Below are 16700 nucleotides of genomic sequence, written 5' to 3' on the forward strand. Positions count from 1 at the left end.
CTATTGTTTGGATGTCCAAGCAAGACAACAAGCTCTTGTTGGGCAAACCGTGTTAAGAAGTTTATTCCACACATCTGAACCGTATGATGCCCAAAAGCCACTGCAGCATAGCATGTGTATCTGCAGCCAATCCATGCTACAAATGGAGTATGTTATTTACCTTGTAAGCATCTATTCACAGCATGTAGTAAGGCAGATTCACGTGCACCCTCCGGCTCCCCGGCAGGCTTTCTCCGGTGTCAGATTTCATGTTTAAACGGGTTATATCCAAATATGTATTTATAGTTTATCCTTACAGTAATAATTCTTGTGTATATTCATTATAGCCTTACACATATGATTCTTCACAAGCTCTAGCCTCCCATGCCGTTATGGCTTAGTAAAGAATGAACAGTATAACAATGGAGCTGTTAATCATGCGCATTTACTCGAAGAGGAGGAATCTCAACATCATGTCAGCAAAAAAAGACTTCTTCGAGAAAAACAAGTTGTAAAGTCTGGGCCTAATACTAGATGGCAGGAGTGTGCATAGCATGTGAATCTGTAGTACTACATGGCACGAATAGATGCATACAAGGTAAGTAGCCTACTCCTCCCTGCTGCCCTTAAGTTCCAGGATGGCTGAGAACATCAAGAAGGCCAGCAAAAACCTTGAGGTAAGTTCAGAATTACAAAAAGCTTGGCATGACCAAAAGGCTTTACGGACTGTATCAGCCAGGACAGAAAGTATGGGTTTTGGAGCCTGAGGCCCCAGCAGTTCTCCAAGACAAGTGGAATGGACCCCATACTATACTTGAGCAGAAGGGAGAGGTCACCTACTTGGTGGACCTTGGAACTCTCAGGAGCCCCCATAGGGAGCTCAATGTAAACAGGCTCAAACCCTATGTGGACAGGGCAGACATGGGCTTGCTCATGGCTACTGATGAGGGACAGGATGAAGTGACCCACTTCCTGACCTCCTCTCACAGAACCCTGATGATGGCTCAGTTGATGGTGTAGCTTTGGCAGGCAGCCTCACTGAGCAGCCGCAAATTAATTGCAGGCAGGTCCTCAATCAATATGGGCTTATGTTTTCTTTGACTCCTAGTCAGACTACCTGGTGTACCCATGAAGTGGACACAGGTGAGAGCCTACCTGTTATAAATAAGATTTACATGTAGCCTGACCATGTCAGAGATTACATCAGGACTGAGGTCCAAAAGTTGCTGGAATTGGGAGTGGTTGAACCCTCAGATAGCCCTTGGGCTAGTCCAGTGGTCCTGGTACCCAAACCTCATACCCAGGGTGGTCAAAGAGAATTGAGGTTTTGTGTGGACTACAGGGGGCTCAATGCAGTCACTAGGACTGAGGCTCATCCTATTCCAAGGGCAGATTAACTCATTGACACCTTGGCTTCTGCCAAGTTCTTGAGCACATTTGACCTCACTGCTGGATCTTGGCAAATCAGACTAGCTGAGGATGCCAAACCCAAAACAACCTTTTCAACCCCTAGTGGGCATTATCCATTTATTGTAATGCCCTTTGGTTTGAAAAATGCACCTGCCAGATTCCAAAAGCTGGTGAACAAAGTTCTTACAGGCCTGGAAGCCTATAGTGCAGCATATCTTGATATTGCTGTCTTTAGCTCCACCTTGGAGGATCACCTGGTCCACCTGAAGAATGTTTAGGAGGCTCTACAGAAAGCAGGTCTCAGTGTCAAGGCCACCAAGTGCCAGATAGGGCAGAGTAAGGTTGTGCACCAGGGCCACCTTGTGGGTGGAGGTCAGGTTCAACCATTGCAGAGCAAAATCTAGACCATCATGGACAGGCTTGCTCCCACTACCCAGACTCAGGTCAGACCTTTCTTGGGCCTGACTGTGTACTACAGAAGATTTGTGAAAGGATATGGGTCTATAGTGACTCCCTTGAATGATCTTACTTCAAAGAGAATGCCCAGGAAAGTTCAGTGGACAGTTAGCTGTCAGAAGGCATTTGATGATCTCAAGCAGGCCATGTGCTCTACTCCCATTCTGCAAAGTCCTGACTATTCCAAACAATTCATTGTCCAAACAGATGCATCTGAGTTGGGGGTAGGGGCTGTGTTGTCTCAACTTAATGCAGAGGGTCAGGATCAACTAGTAGCTTTTATTAGCAGAAGGTTGACCCCCAGAGAAAAATATTGGTCGGCCATTGAGAGGGAAGCCTCTGCTGTGGTTTGGGCTCTGAAGAAGTTGAGGCCATACTTGTTTGGCACTCGCTTCATTGTTCAGACCGACCATAAGCCCCTCTTATGGCTAAAACAGATGAAAGGTGAAAACCCCAAACTTTTGAGGTGGTCCATTTCCCTACAGGGGTTGGACTATACAGTAGAACATAGACCTGGTAGTAACCATACCAATGCAGATGGACTCCAGATATTTCCACTTAGAACCTCAAAACTCAACTGGGCAAGGTTAGTCTCTTCTCCTTACATTTGGGGGAAGGGGTGTAGGATCGTAGGATCCACTTCTTATGGTTACCCCCACTGTTTGCTTCATTTTACACTGTTTTTGACAAGCCTGACTGGGATCCTGCTAATCGAGACCACAGTATATCTGCTTTCGCCTTAAAATGTTATGCATGTACTTAGGTACACTCTAGATTGGATACTGGGGTACCCTCGTCAGTCCCTAGTATATGGTACACATTCACCTAGGGCATAGGTCCCTCAGAGGCCTCCCATGGGCTGAAGCATGTATTATGCCACGCATGAGAGGCCATGCAAAATGGAACTACAGGCCTGCCATTGCAGCCTGTGTAAGCAGGTGCTTCCACCACTTACTTTAGATGTAGGTTTACTATATCTATAGGTCACTACACTTAGGTCAAACCTATCAGTCACCCCTCTAGCAGGCCATGACAATCCTGAAGGCAGAGTGCTATGTTTTTTGTGAGAGGGTGCCCCTGCATGAGCAGAGCCCCTCTGCAGCCTTCAGAGACCCTTCTCCTGGGGTGTCAGTGACGCAGCCAGACATATAGGTAGAGGTGCATTATATGCTCGGGTAAAATTCTATCTGAAACGGCTGCAACAAAACATGTTGTGTTTGGTATCGCACACCTTGGAATCATACCTCCACACCAGTAACCGGTGTGAGAGGTATGATTGCACCCTTCTGAAGCAAGCTTTGTGGGGTCACTGGTATTCCTGGTACCAGCCTTCTCGACCCGGGCAGCACAAAATGGTTGCTGCCGACCAGAGACACATCCTGCCCTCCTGCTGCTGAGCCAAGCTCGAGCAGGGGAAGGCAGGACAATGGGCATCCAGTCACAGGGAGGTGTGACCACCTTCCAGACAGGATTTAGTGTATTGGGGCTGGTTGGGTGCGCTTTCAAAGTCCCTGAAAGTCTGCATCTGGGGCACACTTGGTGTCCCTGTGCATAGTCCAGTTCAAAGCAGTCCTGGGAGCCGTTGTCTCCTGCTCTGGCGCAAAACTGGACAAAGGACAGGGGAGTATCCTCCCCCACTGCCCTGACCCTCACCTGGGAGGGTCCCTTGAATCTGTCCAACCCTCTCCCGTGGATGCAAAAGGGCTTTCCTGGCTGTAGGTGCCTAGATTCGACGTGGACCAGATTCTGATCAAGAAGCCACTGATCTTTGACTGCCTGGATACTCTGGACTTCGACTGGGCCCGACTTCGTCTCCCTCTCCGTCCAAAGCATCATCTGTGCCTGTGCACCATACAGGCTCCATGTAGGACCTATGCAGCATCAAGGACAATTGAAGTATCTCTCTTGGGGTGAAGGAGTCACTCCCCTGCATTCGCAGGCACCGTAACGCAACTGACCGGTCTGCTGAACCTGGGCTCCTGCAGACTCCGAAGGCTCCAACAACACAGGAGGTGGGCTCTTACATTCCTTGAGGTTGAGCTGCCCTCTCACCGAGTTTGAGGCCAGTATCCCTCATTGAGACCGCATAACCCGAGCACCTGTGCACTGCGTACATTTGCAAATGCATATGCTTGTTGTCGTTTCCCAACTAAAGTGCACTGGGCTATCGATAGCCCCAACCTCTGCACACAATTCGTACTAAGGACTTCGGCCTCCTCACACTGTGCCCTGCAAGTTGTTGTTTTGTGAAACTGCTAGAGGTCCCCTCGCGACTCCTGTGCCTTCGGCCTGTGGACCATTTTAGGGACAACAGCCACCACTCTTAACAGAGGGGCCCCTTAAATCAAATGTAGGTAAAGAACAACAGGGGAAAATAAGCAAACTAATCAAACAAAGATGCTCTACCTGTATTAATCAATATGCGCTAAAACGTCGCTGATTTATAGACACCTGTGAAGCTGGCCTACTGACAAAAGCCTACCACAATAGGGGTATCAAAATGTATTAATATTTAATACACATTATTTGATTGTTAAATGAGACATATAAAAGATAAATCACATCTCACCCCACACTCACTCGGCCATTCTAACAACAGAACTCTTTTACATGTTGTGCAGTAGAGCCGCTGACCGCAGCACAAGTAAATACAAAATAAGATCATTCTGATGCATCCCATTACATATCTTGCATGATCCCATAGACATGAGTTTTAATTTTATCAATTGCATTCTTGGTCTGGTAAAGCTTCTGCAAACATTCATGAAGGCTCCCCTTCCCCAACATATAACTAATCCCTTCCCCCCCTCCCCCCCCACCGCTGTCTCCCTACTACATCCATTGAGCCTAGATAGGCGCCTCCCCTGTACTTGAGATGTGTGTGATGGTGCTTCGCCAGAGCCTCCTTGCCGTATCCCTGTCCTTTCCTGTGTAGTTCTATTATATGTCCCTATTGCTCGGGGTCTGTAGTGCTGTTCCGTCCTAACCTGGCTCCATGGGGTTCTCTATTTGTGGTGGTCTCTCTGGGGTGGAAGCTTCAGACGTGCTGCCGTCTCTTTAGGTCTCCCATCAAACCTTCCTACTCCCGAGCTCGTTCCAGCTTGCCCATCCCCTGTCTCGCATTTCTAAGCAGGATCCTGCCCTCGCACCCAGCCCTCACACCCAGCCCATTTCACCAGCTCTCGCTTCCATCTGTACACATTGGGGCCCTCCGTTTTTTTCCAGCTACTAGTAATTTCACGTTTCGCGAGTCTAAAGGCAAGGTCTTGGAACCTGTCTGTGGTCCTGGTTTTGGCTGTATGGGGGAACAGGTTGAGCAATACGTGGGCTGGTGTACAGGGTACCACCCTCTCCATTATTCTAGCTGTCTCCCGTGTGATATCCTGCCAGTACTGTGTTAAGGAGGTGCAACTCCACGTCATGTGAATAATAGTAACTCCTAGTGTATTACATCTCGGGCATCTAGCGTCTGCGCCATCGAAATAGCGGTTACTATGCTCTGGGGTTAGATATGCTTGGTGAAGTATATAGAAACTAATCCGGCTAAAAAGGGCGTTTTGAGATACTTTGGTGGTCTTTTCTAAAATATTGTCCCAGTCCTTGTCTTCTAGTGGTCTGTCAATGTCTGCCCCCCCCCCCCCCCCCCCCCTTTTGTGGCTCAACCGGTCCAGCGGCTGTATAGAGTCTCGCCCTTTAGCTCTGTAGAGGCATGCAACAGCTTTGATAGTTCCCCCAGCAAGACTTATGTATTTGCAGGTGGCTTGCCATGGCGGTTCAGTCGTACCTGTTCCCCAGTGTCGCCTCATGGCTCCCGTGACTGCCCCGTGGAGCAGGAAGGTATTTTCCAGTCGGCGCTGAATTCCTAGAAGGAGAGAAGCTCCCGTCCCGGATGAGATCTCCCACCTTCGTGACTCCTGCTTGTACCCAATCGTCTATTCCCCGCCATTGTTCTCCATGGGGAAGGGCCCCCAACAGCGACATCACCATTTCTTGCAAATATGGGCGTGTGGTTCTGGTTTTTTGCAAGCATTGGCCCCAGCAGCGACGTATCACTCTATGTTCATTACTGCGGACCTGTTGAGGCCTGGCCGTCCCAAGCAGGGTGCGGAACACACTGGCTTTATCCGAGGTAAAGGGGAAGCACCCCTCGGTCTGGCTCCCCGCTACCCACTGCGTGGATCTCTGCAGCTGTCCAGCCAGATAGTAGGCCTTCATATCGAGACCCCGAGCAATAGGGACATATAATAGAACTACACAGGAAAGGACAGGGATACGGCAAGGAGGCTCTGGCGAAGCACCATCACACACATCTCAAGTACAGGGGAGGCGCCTATCTAGGCTCAATGGATGTAGTAGGGAGACAGCGGTGGTGGGGAGGGGGGGAAGGGATTAGTTATATGTTGGGGAAGGGGAGCCTTCATGAATGTTTGCAGAAGCTGACAGATTTCCCCCCCTCCCCCACCCCCCCCCAGTCCTAGGTCATTTAAGAGTATTTAGGGCTACTCGTCTGCGTCCCGTCCCCCATATAAACGCCGACATGCAGGAGTCCAGCTCCCAGAACCATGCCACACTGGAAGCGTGACAAAGAAGTACAGCAGCCGGGGGAGAGCTACCATTTTAAATATGGAGGTGCGGCCCATTGTTGAGAGGGGAAGCCTTCCCCAGAATGCCATAGTGTCCTTGAGCGAGCGCAGCGCTCTCTCTGTTACTTTCCTTCACATCCTCCATGGTGTGGAAGATGTGCACTCCCAGATAGCGGAAGCATCGGGCGCCCATCGCAGATCCCCTAAGTTCACAGGTGGCTGCATGTCCCTCACGAAAGGGAATAATGTGGACTTCTACCAATTCACTCGCAGGCCCGCTAATGACCCAAATTGTTCCATCATAGCCTTTGCTCCTGGCAGTTCTTCCCCCGCGTGTTTTAAGAATAGTAGGAGGTCATCCGCGTATAACACTATTTGGTGCCTCTGCTCTCTCAACCAACTGGAGCCCTCTGTAAGTATGCCGCATAAAATTCCTTGTGGAGCCCATCTGTGCTCGTGGTTTTCCCCCCTTGCCAATTCCTTAATGGCTACCCGAATTTCGCGTTCTGAGATTTCAGCTCCCAAGTGCTCTTCGTCCTCTTTAGTTAAAGTATGTAACGGGAGGTCTGTCGGGTATTCCTCTATTTCCCCTTCCCTTCGGAGTCCTGAACTCTTATAAAGTCACTCATAATAGCTGCGGAACCTATTATTGATGTTGTCCTGCCTGTAAAAAAGGTGCCCCTCTGAGTCCGCTAACTCTATTATCGTATTCCCCCTGCGGGAGGAATTAGCGAGCCATGACAGCAATCTACCCGTCCTGTCTCGCTCCGCATGAGTCCTGTCCATGTATGCTTGATAGTCAAAGCACCGTATTCTCTCTTCCTGCTCGGCCACCCCCTCCTTTGCTTCAAGTAGCTCCTGGCGGAGTTCTGGATGGTTCAGGCGTCAGCGTTCTACCTCCCTCAATACTCGATCAGCCCTTTCCACGTCAGTTAGTAATGTATGTCGAACCCCTATTGACAGCGCCCCCTAATTACCGCCGTAAAGGCCTCCAATTCTGTCACCCTGGAGTATGTGGATTGTGCATTGTTTACAAAGTATGTGAGGATTTGTTCCCTAATCTCATGGTGGAACACTTGGTCTTGAAGTGCCTCGGGCTTGAGGCGCCAGGTGGGGATGGGCTGTGGCTGTTTTCCCCACTGTAGTCGGGCTAAAAAGGGTTTGTGATCCGACAATGTTAGAGTGAGGTATTCCGCACTGAGGAGTTGTGCGTGCATGTCCGGAGAGCATAAAAAGGTGTCCAGTCGGGCGTGTAAGTCATGTACATGGGAAAGGTGGGAATAATCCCTATCTAGTGGGTGCGTTCGTCGCCACGTATCCACCAACCCCCAATGAGACTGCCAGTTCCTGAACGTCCTGGCTATCCTATGTACTGAGGCGTCCCGAAGTGGCGGTTGGAACCGATCCAGGGCCGGATCTGCAATGCAATTAAAATCTCCCCCCATGATAATTGACCCCATCATGTATGCCACCAGAGACCCAGATAATTGTTCAAAGAATGCTCCTTGGTCTGCATTTATGTTATGTTATGTTATGTTATGTTAAAATCATTTACAAAGCGCACAGCTGCCCCACCGAAGGGGCGTCCCGGCGCTAGTAGCAGTATCCAGAGGAAGAATGATTCGGCCATAGGGAAGATAAAGGTCTTAATAGCTTTATGGAAAGAGGTCAGACAGTCCAGGCTGCGGATCTTCAGCGGCAGGGAGTTCCAAAGCTTGGCTGCCAAAAGACGGAAAGACTTGCCCCCAGCTCTCGATCTCTTGACTCTGGGGACAGAAGCTAGCATCAATTCAGAGGAGCGCAGCGTACGACTAGGGATGTACGGGGTGATCAAGTCAGACAGGATCTCGGGGGTGGGAAGTTGAAGAATTTTGAAGGTGAGACAAAGGGATTTGTAGTCCACTCTTTTGGAAATCGGCAACCAATGAAGGCGTTGGATAGTCCCTGCTCCTGAGAATGATCTCGAGAGACCAAGGATGGCGCGAGCTGCAGAGCTTTGAGTACGCTGAAGACGATTCAGTTCCGCCTTATTGGCGCCTAGCAGCAAAGAGTTGGCATAGTCTAGTCTCGAGAGAATAGTGGCCTGGACTATAAGTTGGCGTGTAGCCGGGTCAAACAACCGGAGCGTGGGTCTTAAGGCACGTAGAAGACCAAAGCATGTGCCAGCTATTTTTTTGGTGTGCTCTTGAAAGCTCAAGGTCGAATCGAACAGAAACCCGAGGTTCTTCACCACCAATTGGGGGGGGGGGGGGCAGGTCCCAGGGACGGAGGCCACCGATGGGAGTTCCAGAGCTCCCTGTCCCTGCCTACCAGAAGAACCTCGGATTTACTGGCATTCAGCTGGAGACATTTCTCTGTCAGCGAGCCCGCAATAGCCTCAAGGCCTATCTGGAAATGAGAGGCATCGTGAACATGGTCGTCCGAGAGAGCTACCATAAGCTGGGTGTCGTCCGCGTAAGAAACCATGGAAAGACCATGGTGGTGGGCGACTGCAGCTAAGGGTTGTACGTAGAGGTTAAACAGGGCGGGCTTAGCGCCGAGCCCTGTGGAACCCCCTGCTCAATGGGTTTGATGGAGGAAGCAAAAGGGGGCAGACACTTGAAAAGATCTGTCTGTCAGGAAGGAGCGGAACCATTCAAGGGCAAGATCTTTTATACCGGAGGATCCGATGGGAGACCGTGTCAAACGCGGCACTCAGGTCAAGCAATACGAGTGCCGCTGTTTGGCCTTTATCAAGGATGGAACGTAGGTTTTCGCTCACAGCTAGAAGGGCGGTTTCTGTGCTATAGCCCGCACGAAATCCATTCTGGGATTGGTCTAAAATCTTATTTTTGATTATATGATCAGAAAGAACTTTATTGGCATGTGCCTCCGCTACTTTGGCCACCCACGGTAGAAGAGAGATTGGTTGAAAATTCTCGGGCTTGGTGGGGTCAAGGAGAGGTTTTTTCAGCAGTGGAAGTACATTGGCCTGTTTCCAAGCCAGGGGAACCAGAGCCTTGCTGAATGAGGAATTGATGGTCGAGAGTAGAGGCGAAAGGAGAACCGAAAGGCACTCTCGGTATAGAGCTGGTCTCATAGGGTCGAGAGGAGACCCTGATTTGACTTTGGTGCTGAGAGCAAGGAACTCTTCTTGTGAGATAGAAGGGATGCTCTCCAGGGAGGAATAAGATGTAGAGATTGAGAGAGGTTCTGGCATCACGGGATGGTTAGGGAAGGATTTGTAGATATTTGCAACTTTTTGAACGAAATAGGATGCCAATTCTTCGCATTGTTTTCCGGAGGTGATATGCGAAGTGAGTGGATCTTTCCTTTTTTTCAGATCATTGAGGATTTTGAATATGCATTTTGTGGGGTTGTTGCTGGAAGCAATCTGATTAGTGAAGAAGGCAGCACGGGCTAGCCGTATGGCTTTGTGATAGCTTTTGATAGCAGCCTGATATTGTTTCTTCACTAAGGGGCAATAGTCCTTGCGCCAGGCTCGTTCGCTATGTTTACAGGTACTCCGCATAGCGGCAAGGGAGTCTGTGTACCAGGGATTGTAGCAGGAGTCACGTCCCTTAGACCATTTTAATGGAATAAGGGAGTCAAGTGCCGCATAAATCCACTCACGGATAGCATTGTAGGCTTGTTCAGGGTCGAGGTTGTCAAGGGTGGGAAGGCTGGAAGATAGGAAGGTCAGAAGATCCTCCAGTTTCAGTTTGTGCCAGCTACGTTTAAACCGTAAATCTTTATCAGTGTGACATCTTGCTCATCTAGGTGCCCTGTGACTACCACATATCAGCCCTCTGGATCCACTTTATGGCCGGTGTGCTGGAAGGGGACACCTGCCCTGATCCATAGCAAGACCCCTCTGGCAAATGCCGAGAATGTAGTATAGTATGCCTGGTCTCTCCATCTACGGTGTAGCGCTGCCCCTTCAGATGCCAATGTGTGCGTATCCTGTAGCATTGCTATGTGAACCCCTCGCCTGTTTAGATGTGAGAAGATTTTGTAGCGTTTGTGCATAGAGTGCATTCCCTGGACATTCCAGGAGAGGAGGTTATATTCCTTCTGATTGGGCATTAAAGATTAGTCTCTCTTTCCCGTCTGACCCCCTCGGCCCCGCCCGTCGCCCTATATCGCCTAATGGGAACCTCCCCGCAGTGGCTCTTATCCCCAAGTAAGTATAGACATCAGTGTCCCCAACTTAAAACTGAACTCTCCCAAATCCCCCTCCCCAGGACAAGTCAAACAAACAAGATAACTCATACTCGTACATCCTAGAAAATCAGGAATCCAACCATACACCAAGCACCAGAGTTAGCACAATTTCAAGTGGACCAACAATGCCATCCAGTGTTGACATCGATGATAATATTTTAGACCACACAGATCATTTTATACAAAAATAACATGATAAATTAAAAAAATACAGAAATAGAAAAAGAACAATATGAGTTCATCCATGAGGTCCAGATCAGCATATTCGAACAGATTGGAAAGTTAATCATAAGCTTTTTATGGTCCACCAAATATTTCAACGCCGACACGCGTTTCGGTGTTTGACCCTAGTGCGGGTCACACCTTCCTCAGGGCGAATGTGTCAGTAGTAGTGGCCGTGGGACGTGCCTGGGCTCCAGGCTGAACAAGCTGACAACAACATACAGGTTCCCAATATGGAAACAGAAACAATCCAAAGAGAAACCGCATAGGACGGATAGCGCTCCAAGTATTAAAATGGAATATGATTAACAGTTCTACACATCGATATTAGGGCACTGTGTGTAGCGTCATAGAAACATCAGGGCGGTTCAGAAAACTCAAGCATAGGCTAGTCAAAGACGCTAACAAAGTGCTCCCTTCCTGTAATGCTGATGGTGCCGGGGTCTGTCTAAAGGCAGGAAGTTGGAATATAAGTGATAGTTCTATACCCCGATATTAGGATCCTGAAGATCAGCTGATCCGGCCTCTCGTCCCAGCGTGCTGCCTCTGGACAGACGCCGGCAGCATCAGTACTACGGTAAATGAGCACCCTGCCTACGTTTTCTACTAGCTGATGCTCGATTTTTCTGAACCACCCTGATGTCCTCATGACGCTATGTTCAGGATCCTAATATCGGGGTATAGAACTATAACTTATATTCCAACGTCCTTCTATGTTTTAAAGGTTTCTTTGAAATCCAATGGGAAGGGTCCTTAAACACTAAAACTGCAACCGCGACTCTTCCACTGAATTGTACGTAGCACGCGGTTCGTGTTCTGACACTGCACCGGTCCTCGGTGGGGTCCCTCCTTACTCACCTTTGGTTTTTCCTTGGGGTCCCAGCAGTTCATCAACCTCTAGACACTGTCTTGACTTGTGGTTCTTATACCACTATTTCAGTTTATGGTTTGGTCTACCCCTGGAGCCCACTGTGTATTAGAGCTACTTACATTGGTTTCTGCTCTACAGAATTGTGTGCTTTATGTTTATCTACTTGTATGTAGTAGATACTGTGAGGTATTTAAGGTGTGTTATAATAATAAATACAATTTTGTATAAGTACTGTGTGGTTCTCCTTTCATTCAACCAAATCAATAAGGTTGCATTCTGGTAAAACAAGCTGCTTATCATTCCTTCAAGACTAAGCCTTGAGGCTGCTCTCCACAGATACCACTTGGATAGCTTTCTAAGGTTATCTTTGACCTCTTAAATCACCATAAGGGTTGTTTGTACTGTTGCAAGGTGTCCCCTTTAATTAGTGGACATCATATACCAGGCCAACATCTCACAATGACACAAATGTGGTCTGATATTGCTCAGTATCTGGACCTTTTACCAGAGGATGCAAAATCTAAAGACAGGAAGATTCTCCAGGAGGGCGAGGGAGCCTCTTCAGAGACAATTGATTTGTGCAATTGACATTGACTCAAGTGGATATAGAAAACTACCCTGAGCAGCGGTACTTAGAAGACCAAGTTGGCTGAAGGCATCCTTTTCAGGCTGCATAGCCAAAGCAAGGTCCTGGGTTTGCCATACGACAGGGAAGCGTTGTTCGGCAAGCATGTCGAGGATGCTCTTCAAACTATCGAGAGGGATACAATCAATTCCCTAGGAACCCTGCAAATGTGAAACACAATCCTTTCGAGGGGGCAGGAGTTCCTACTCTTTTAGAGGAGGATTTCAACCTTACTGGTAGCAGCAACCCTTTCAAAGCCTGTATCGCTCCCAATACACCCAGCAATACAATTTGAAAAAACAGCTAGCAGGCTATATATCCAATTATCTTCGTCAATGGTCCCTTATAGCAACAGCCAGATCAGTCAGGATGTCCTAGCTCGAGCACTCGAACTAGAATTCACCACCAACCCGCCAAATGTTACCCAAAAATGGGCATCACCTCCTCATCTAAAAACAGCTTCTGCTGGAAATATCAACCATGCTAGCAACGGGTATAATAGAGAAAGTCCCGAAAGAGAGGGGAATCCCTTTCTACTTCGGTTTCTTCCTGATACAGAAATTGTCAGGAGACTGGTGCTGTATCTCAGACTTTTGGAAACTCAACAAATACTTGAGAAAACTATGCTTTCGCATGGTCACCCTGCAAGATATTTTACATCTCCTCAATCATGAGGATCACATCATTGCTTTAGATCTCCAGGACGCATACTTCCATGTCCCAATTCACACTAAACATCACAAATACCTGAGATTCAAAGTGGCCAGCACCCACTACCAATTCAGAGTCCCTCCCCTTCAGACTAAAATCTGTTCCCTGTATCTTCACCAAGTGTCTGTGGCAGTTCTCATCTGAGACAAGGAGTGAAGGTATTCTCATACATCACAAACTGGTTAATAAAGGCTGCCACATCTGGGCAGGTTGCAACAGATATATCAACCTGCCTCTCCCTTTAAAAAAAAAACTGTCTCACAGTCAACAAGCAAAAATCATATCTGACACTAACAACTTTGACTTTTCTGGGAGCAGTTCTAGATACCAACAAGGTAAAGGCGTTCGCCTTACAAGAAAGACAGACCAGGATTCAACAACTGGCTAAATGGCTAAGCAAAAGAGTCTGATTCAGTTCAGCTGTACAAGTCACTCCTAGGAATGTTATCCTCCTACATTCCAACAATCCCTAATCGCCACCTGCACGTGCAACCCTTTCATGAGGAGCGAGACAAGCAATGGATACAAGTTGAAGGGTCGTTCATCATCATTCGGATTGCCCCTACCATGGTAGCATCCATGCAATGGTGGGTCAGAGTGGAAACATTACCAAGGTGCTAACATTCCTAGCACACAGCTCAGACTTTGTCATATCGACAGACACGTCCTTAGAGGGATGGGGCACTCATCTTCAGGCTTTGACCATCAGTGGGAAATGGAGCAACTTCGAAAGAAGATGCAAAAACTGTCTGCAGATCAAGGCCATAGTACTGGCTCTAATATCTTTCCTTCCCAGAATAGCACACCCACCCATGCTAATCCGCATGGATCATACCATCACCAGCATGCATTATATAAACTGGGAGGAACAAGTTTATCAGCTCTTGTCACAGCAGGCGCAAGAAATTTGGACATGGGCCCAGCACAACTAGATAACACTGAAGGCAGAACATGTACTCAGAGCAACCAATGTCTTAGCTGATACATTAAGCACAACAGCTACCAGTTGCCACAAGTGGACACTAAATCAGCAGAGTCTAGAAAACATCTTACTTCGCTTACTGGGGCAAACCAATTGTGGATCTGTTTATGACCAAGAAAAAACACAAATGCTAGTACTATGGAAGCTGGCAGGAGGGTTTGTGGGGAAATGTGTTTTGATCAGATGGTGAAAGATCTTTACATACGCTACCCCTATCTAATTAATCCTGATGATTCTCAGGAACCTCAAGCGGGATCCCTGCTGAGTAATCCTGATTGTTCCCAGATGGCCCAGACAGTTCTGGTTCACAGAACTCCTGCTTCTTTCGGAACAGGACCCATTAAACTGAACCCATACCAAGGTTGTTTACTATGAACAATGGCAAGGTTGTCATCCCAATCCAACATCCCTACACTTGTGACCCTGGCTCTGGAATTCAGTGATTTCGCAAGGTTAAATAATCCGGTGGACTGCATAGAGATCCTCACAAAGGCCAGGACTGAAACCACCAATAAGACATAGAGGCTCAAGTGGAAGCATTTCTGTCTTTGGTGCCAGGAAATTTGTGTTCATCCCATCTACTCCAGAACAAATCCTACGATATCCTCTTCAATTGGCAAAATCCGGTCTAGCTCACTCCTCAATTAAAGTACATCTAGCAGCAATATCCCGATTTAAGATCAAATCAGCTACCTTCCCTATGGACGGCTAGAGTAATCAAGCAGTTTCTCAAGGGAATTTTCAGGGTGTTTCCTTCCGGTAAAGAAACCTCCTCCTGACTGGCATCTAAATGTAGTACTTGGACAATTGAATCGACGTACAAGACAGACTTAAAATATCTCTCATGGAAAGCAGCACTGCTGCTGGAACTAACTTCAGCAAGAAGAGTTAGTTACATCCTAGCATTTACGATCAAGGAACCATTCATGCATTTCAAACAAGACATTGTTCTATTAAGAACCAATTGAAAGATCATACCAAAAGTCCCTTCGGATTTCCATCTTAATGAACTCATGATATTAAGGACATTCTTTCCCAATTCAGACTATGGCACAAAGGTCACTACATGCATAAGACATTAAAAGGTGTATCAAATTCTACTTAGACAGAACTAAACAACTCCACAAAATGAATCAATTGTTGCGGCTTATGGAAATCTATGAAAAGGGTTCACAGTTTTAAAGTAAAGCTTAACAGGATGGATCTCAGCAGCTATCCAATGCTGTCACAGACCAGTGTAAAAAGCCCTAAACTGACAAAGATAAGACACATTCTAGCAGAGCTGTTTCTACTACTATGGCTCTCTTTGATGGTGTGCCTATTCAGCAAATATGCCGAGCAGCAACATTGTCCAGCATGCACCTGTTTATGCAGCATTGCTGCCTGGGTTCCCCTGACCAGAAGGATGGTCGGACAAAGTGTTACACCATCTGTTTCAATAAGGTGAGCCATTTCTAACTATCTTTCCCATCATCCGCTATGATATGATAATGTTATTTACAAATGCTAACTGATAACTATTCTGATTCAAGCATGTGAATCTATGAAAGATCCAATACTGGAGAAGAACATACGTTAGTTACCTGTAACTGTAATTCTCCACTATTGGTATCTTTCATAGATTCACATGCGAACCACCCTCCTCCCCAAGTAGGCTCCTCTTATTTCTCTTGACTACTACCTCCCACTTTTGCTGGAAAGTCTAGGGGACTTGCGCTTCTGTGGTGAGGGTTCTGAAGGGTGCTGCCGCCTTATTGGCTGGACTTTGGGTCTTTTTTAATGATGATAACCTATTAAGGTGAATGACTTAACATTGACTTCCATGTAGGTCTTTGACTACTGTTTTCTATGGTACCGTGGGACTCCCCTTTTGGGGAATGATTCAAGCATGTATGTATGCATGTATGAAAGATACCAATACTGGAGAACTACAGTTGCAGGTAAGTAACTTATTTTCTTTTTATTTATGTTTTAATTTATTTTTATAGGGAGTATGGCTATTTTCACGGCAAAGTGGAAGCTAGAGATTAAATATTTTGTGTTAGATTTTCTGTGGATCACTGGAACATGTCTGGCGCAGGAATTGATTCAAAGATTATTAAGAGTATCCTTCTCTGGAGAACCAGTGTAACAATCTAGGAACCTTTACTTTGTAGCCTATCCTCCTGCATACCCCATGACAACAGGGTGGTGCATGGAATAAAGGGGGAGAGTGAGTTCAGAATCTGTACAAGGAGTGTAGTTAGTAATGCTTCTAATGGGCTGTACAGATAAAAGTTCAAATATTGTGCATGATCTGTATAGTCAACATGGCGCTACACTGAGCTTTACAGAGGGGGTTGGATAATTTTAATTTATGTTGCTGTAATGTTTGTCTCCAGGCCAGTAACGGGCAGTGGTACCAGATGAACGACTCTATAGTACATTCAAGCAACATCAAGGTAGTGCTGAATCAGCAGGCCTATGTGCTCTTCTATCTAAGGTGAGATAATGTGCTATGTGAAATCACATTTAAAGAAAATGGTCTGCCAAATTCTCTAGAAATTGCATTCTTCCTTTGTAACATTTCTATAGAGCCTTGAAGGATTCTAGAGTTGGGGTTCCAAGGAAGGTCACTAATGCCCTCAGTTGTTACCCCTCTCTTTGGAGATTGTCATT

At 47.2% G+C, this 16700-nt stretch overlaps 1 protein-coding gene across 3 annotated transcripts in view; it reads left to right on the plus strand.

Moving 5' to 3' along the window:
• USP36 (ubiquitin specific peptidase 36) overlaps positions 1-16700 on the plus strand; it is a 698649-nt gene that overhangs the window by 325503 nt on the left and 356446 nt on the right. For all 3 annotated transcript variants that reach the window (XM_085617464.1, XM_085617466.1, XM_085617465.1), the window contains one exon: positions 16424-16524. In XM_085617464.1, coding sequence (XP_085473590.1) covers positions 16424-16524 — 101 coding nt within the window. The remainder of the gene's footprint in view (positions 1-16423; positions 16525-16700) is intronic.

This window comes from Triturus cristatus, chromosome 7, assembly GCF_964204655.1.
Source record: "Triturus cristatus chromosome 7, aTriCri1.1, whole genome shotgun sequence".
NCBI classification, from domain to species: domain Eukaryota; kingdom Metazoa; phylum Chordata; class Amphibia; order Caudata; family Salamandridae; genus Triturus; species Triturus cristatus.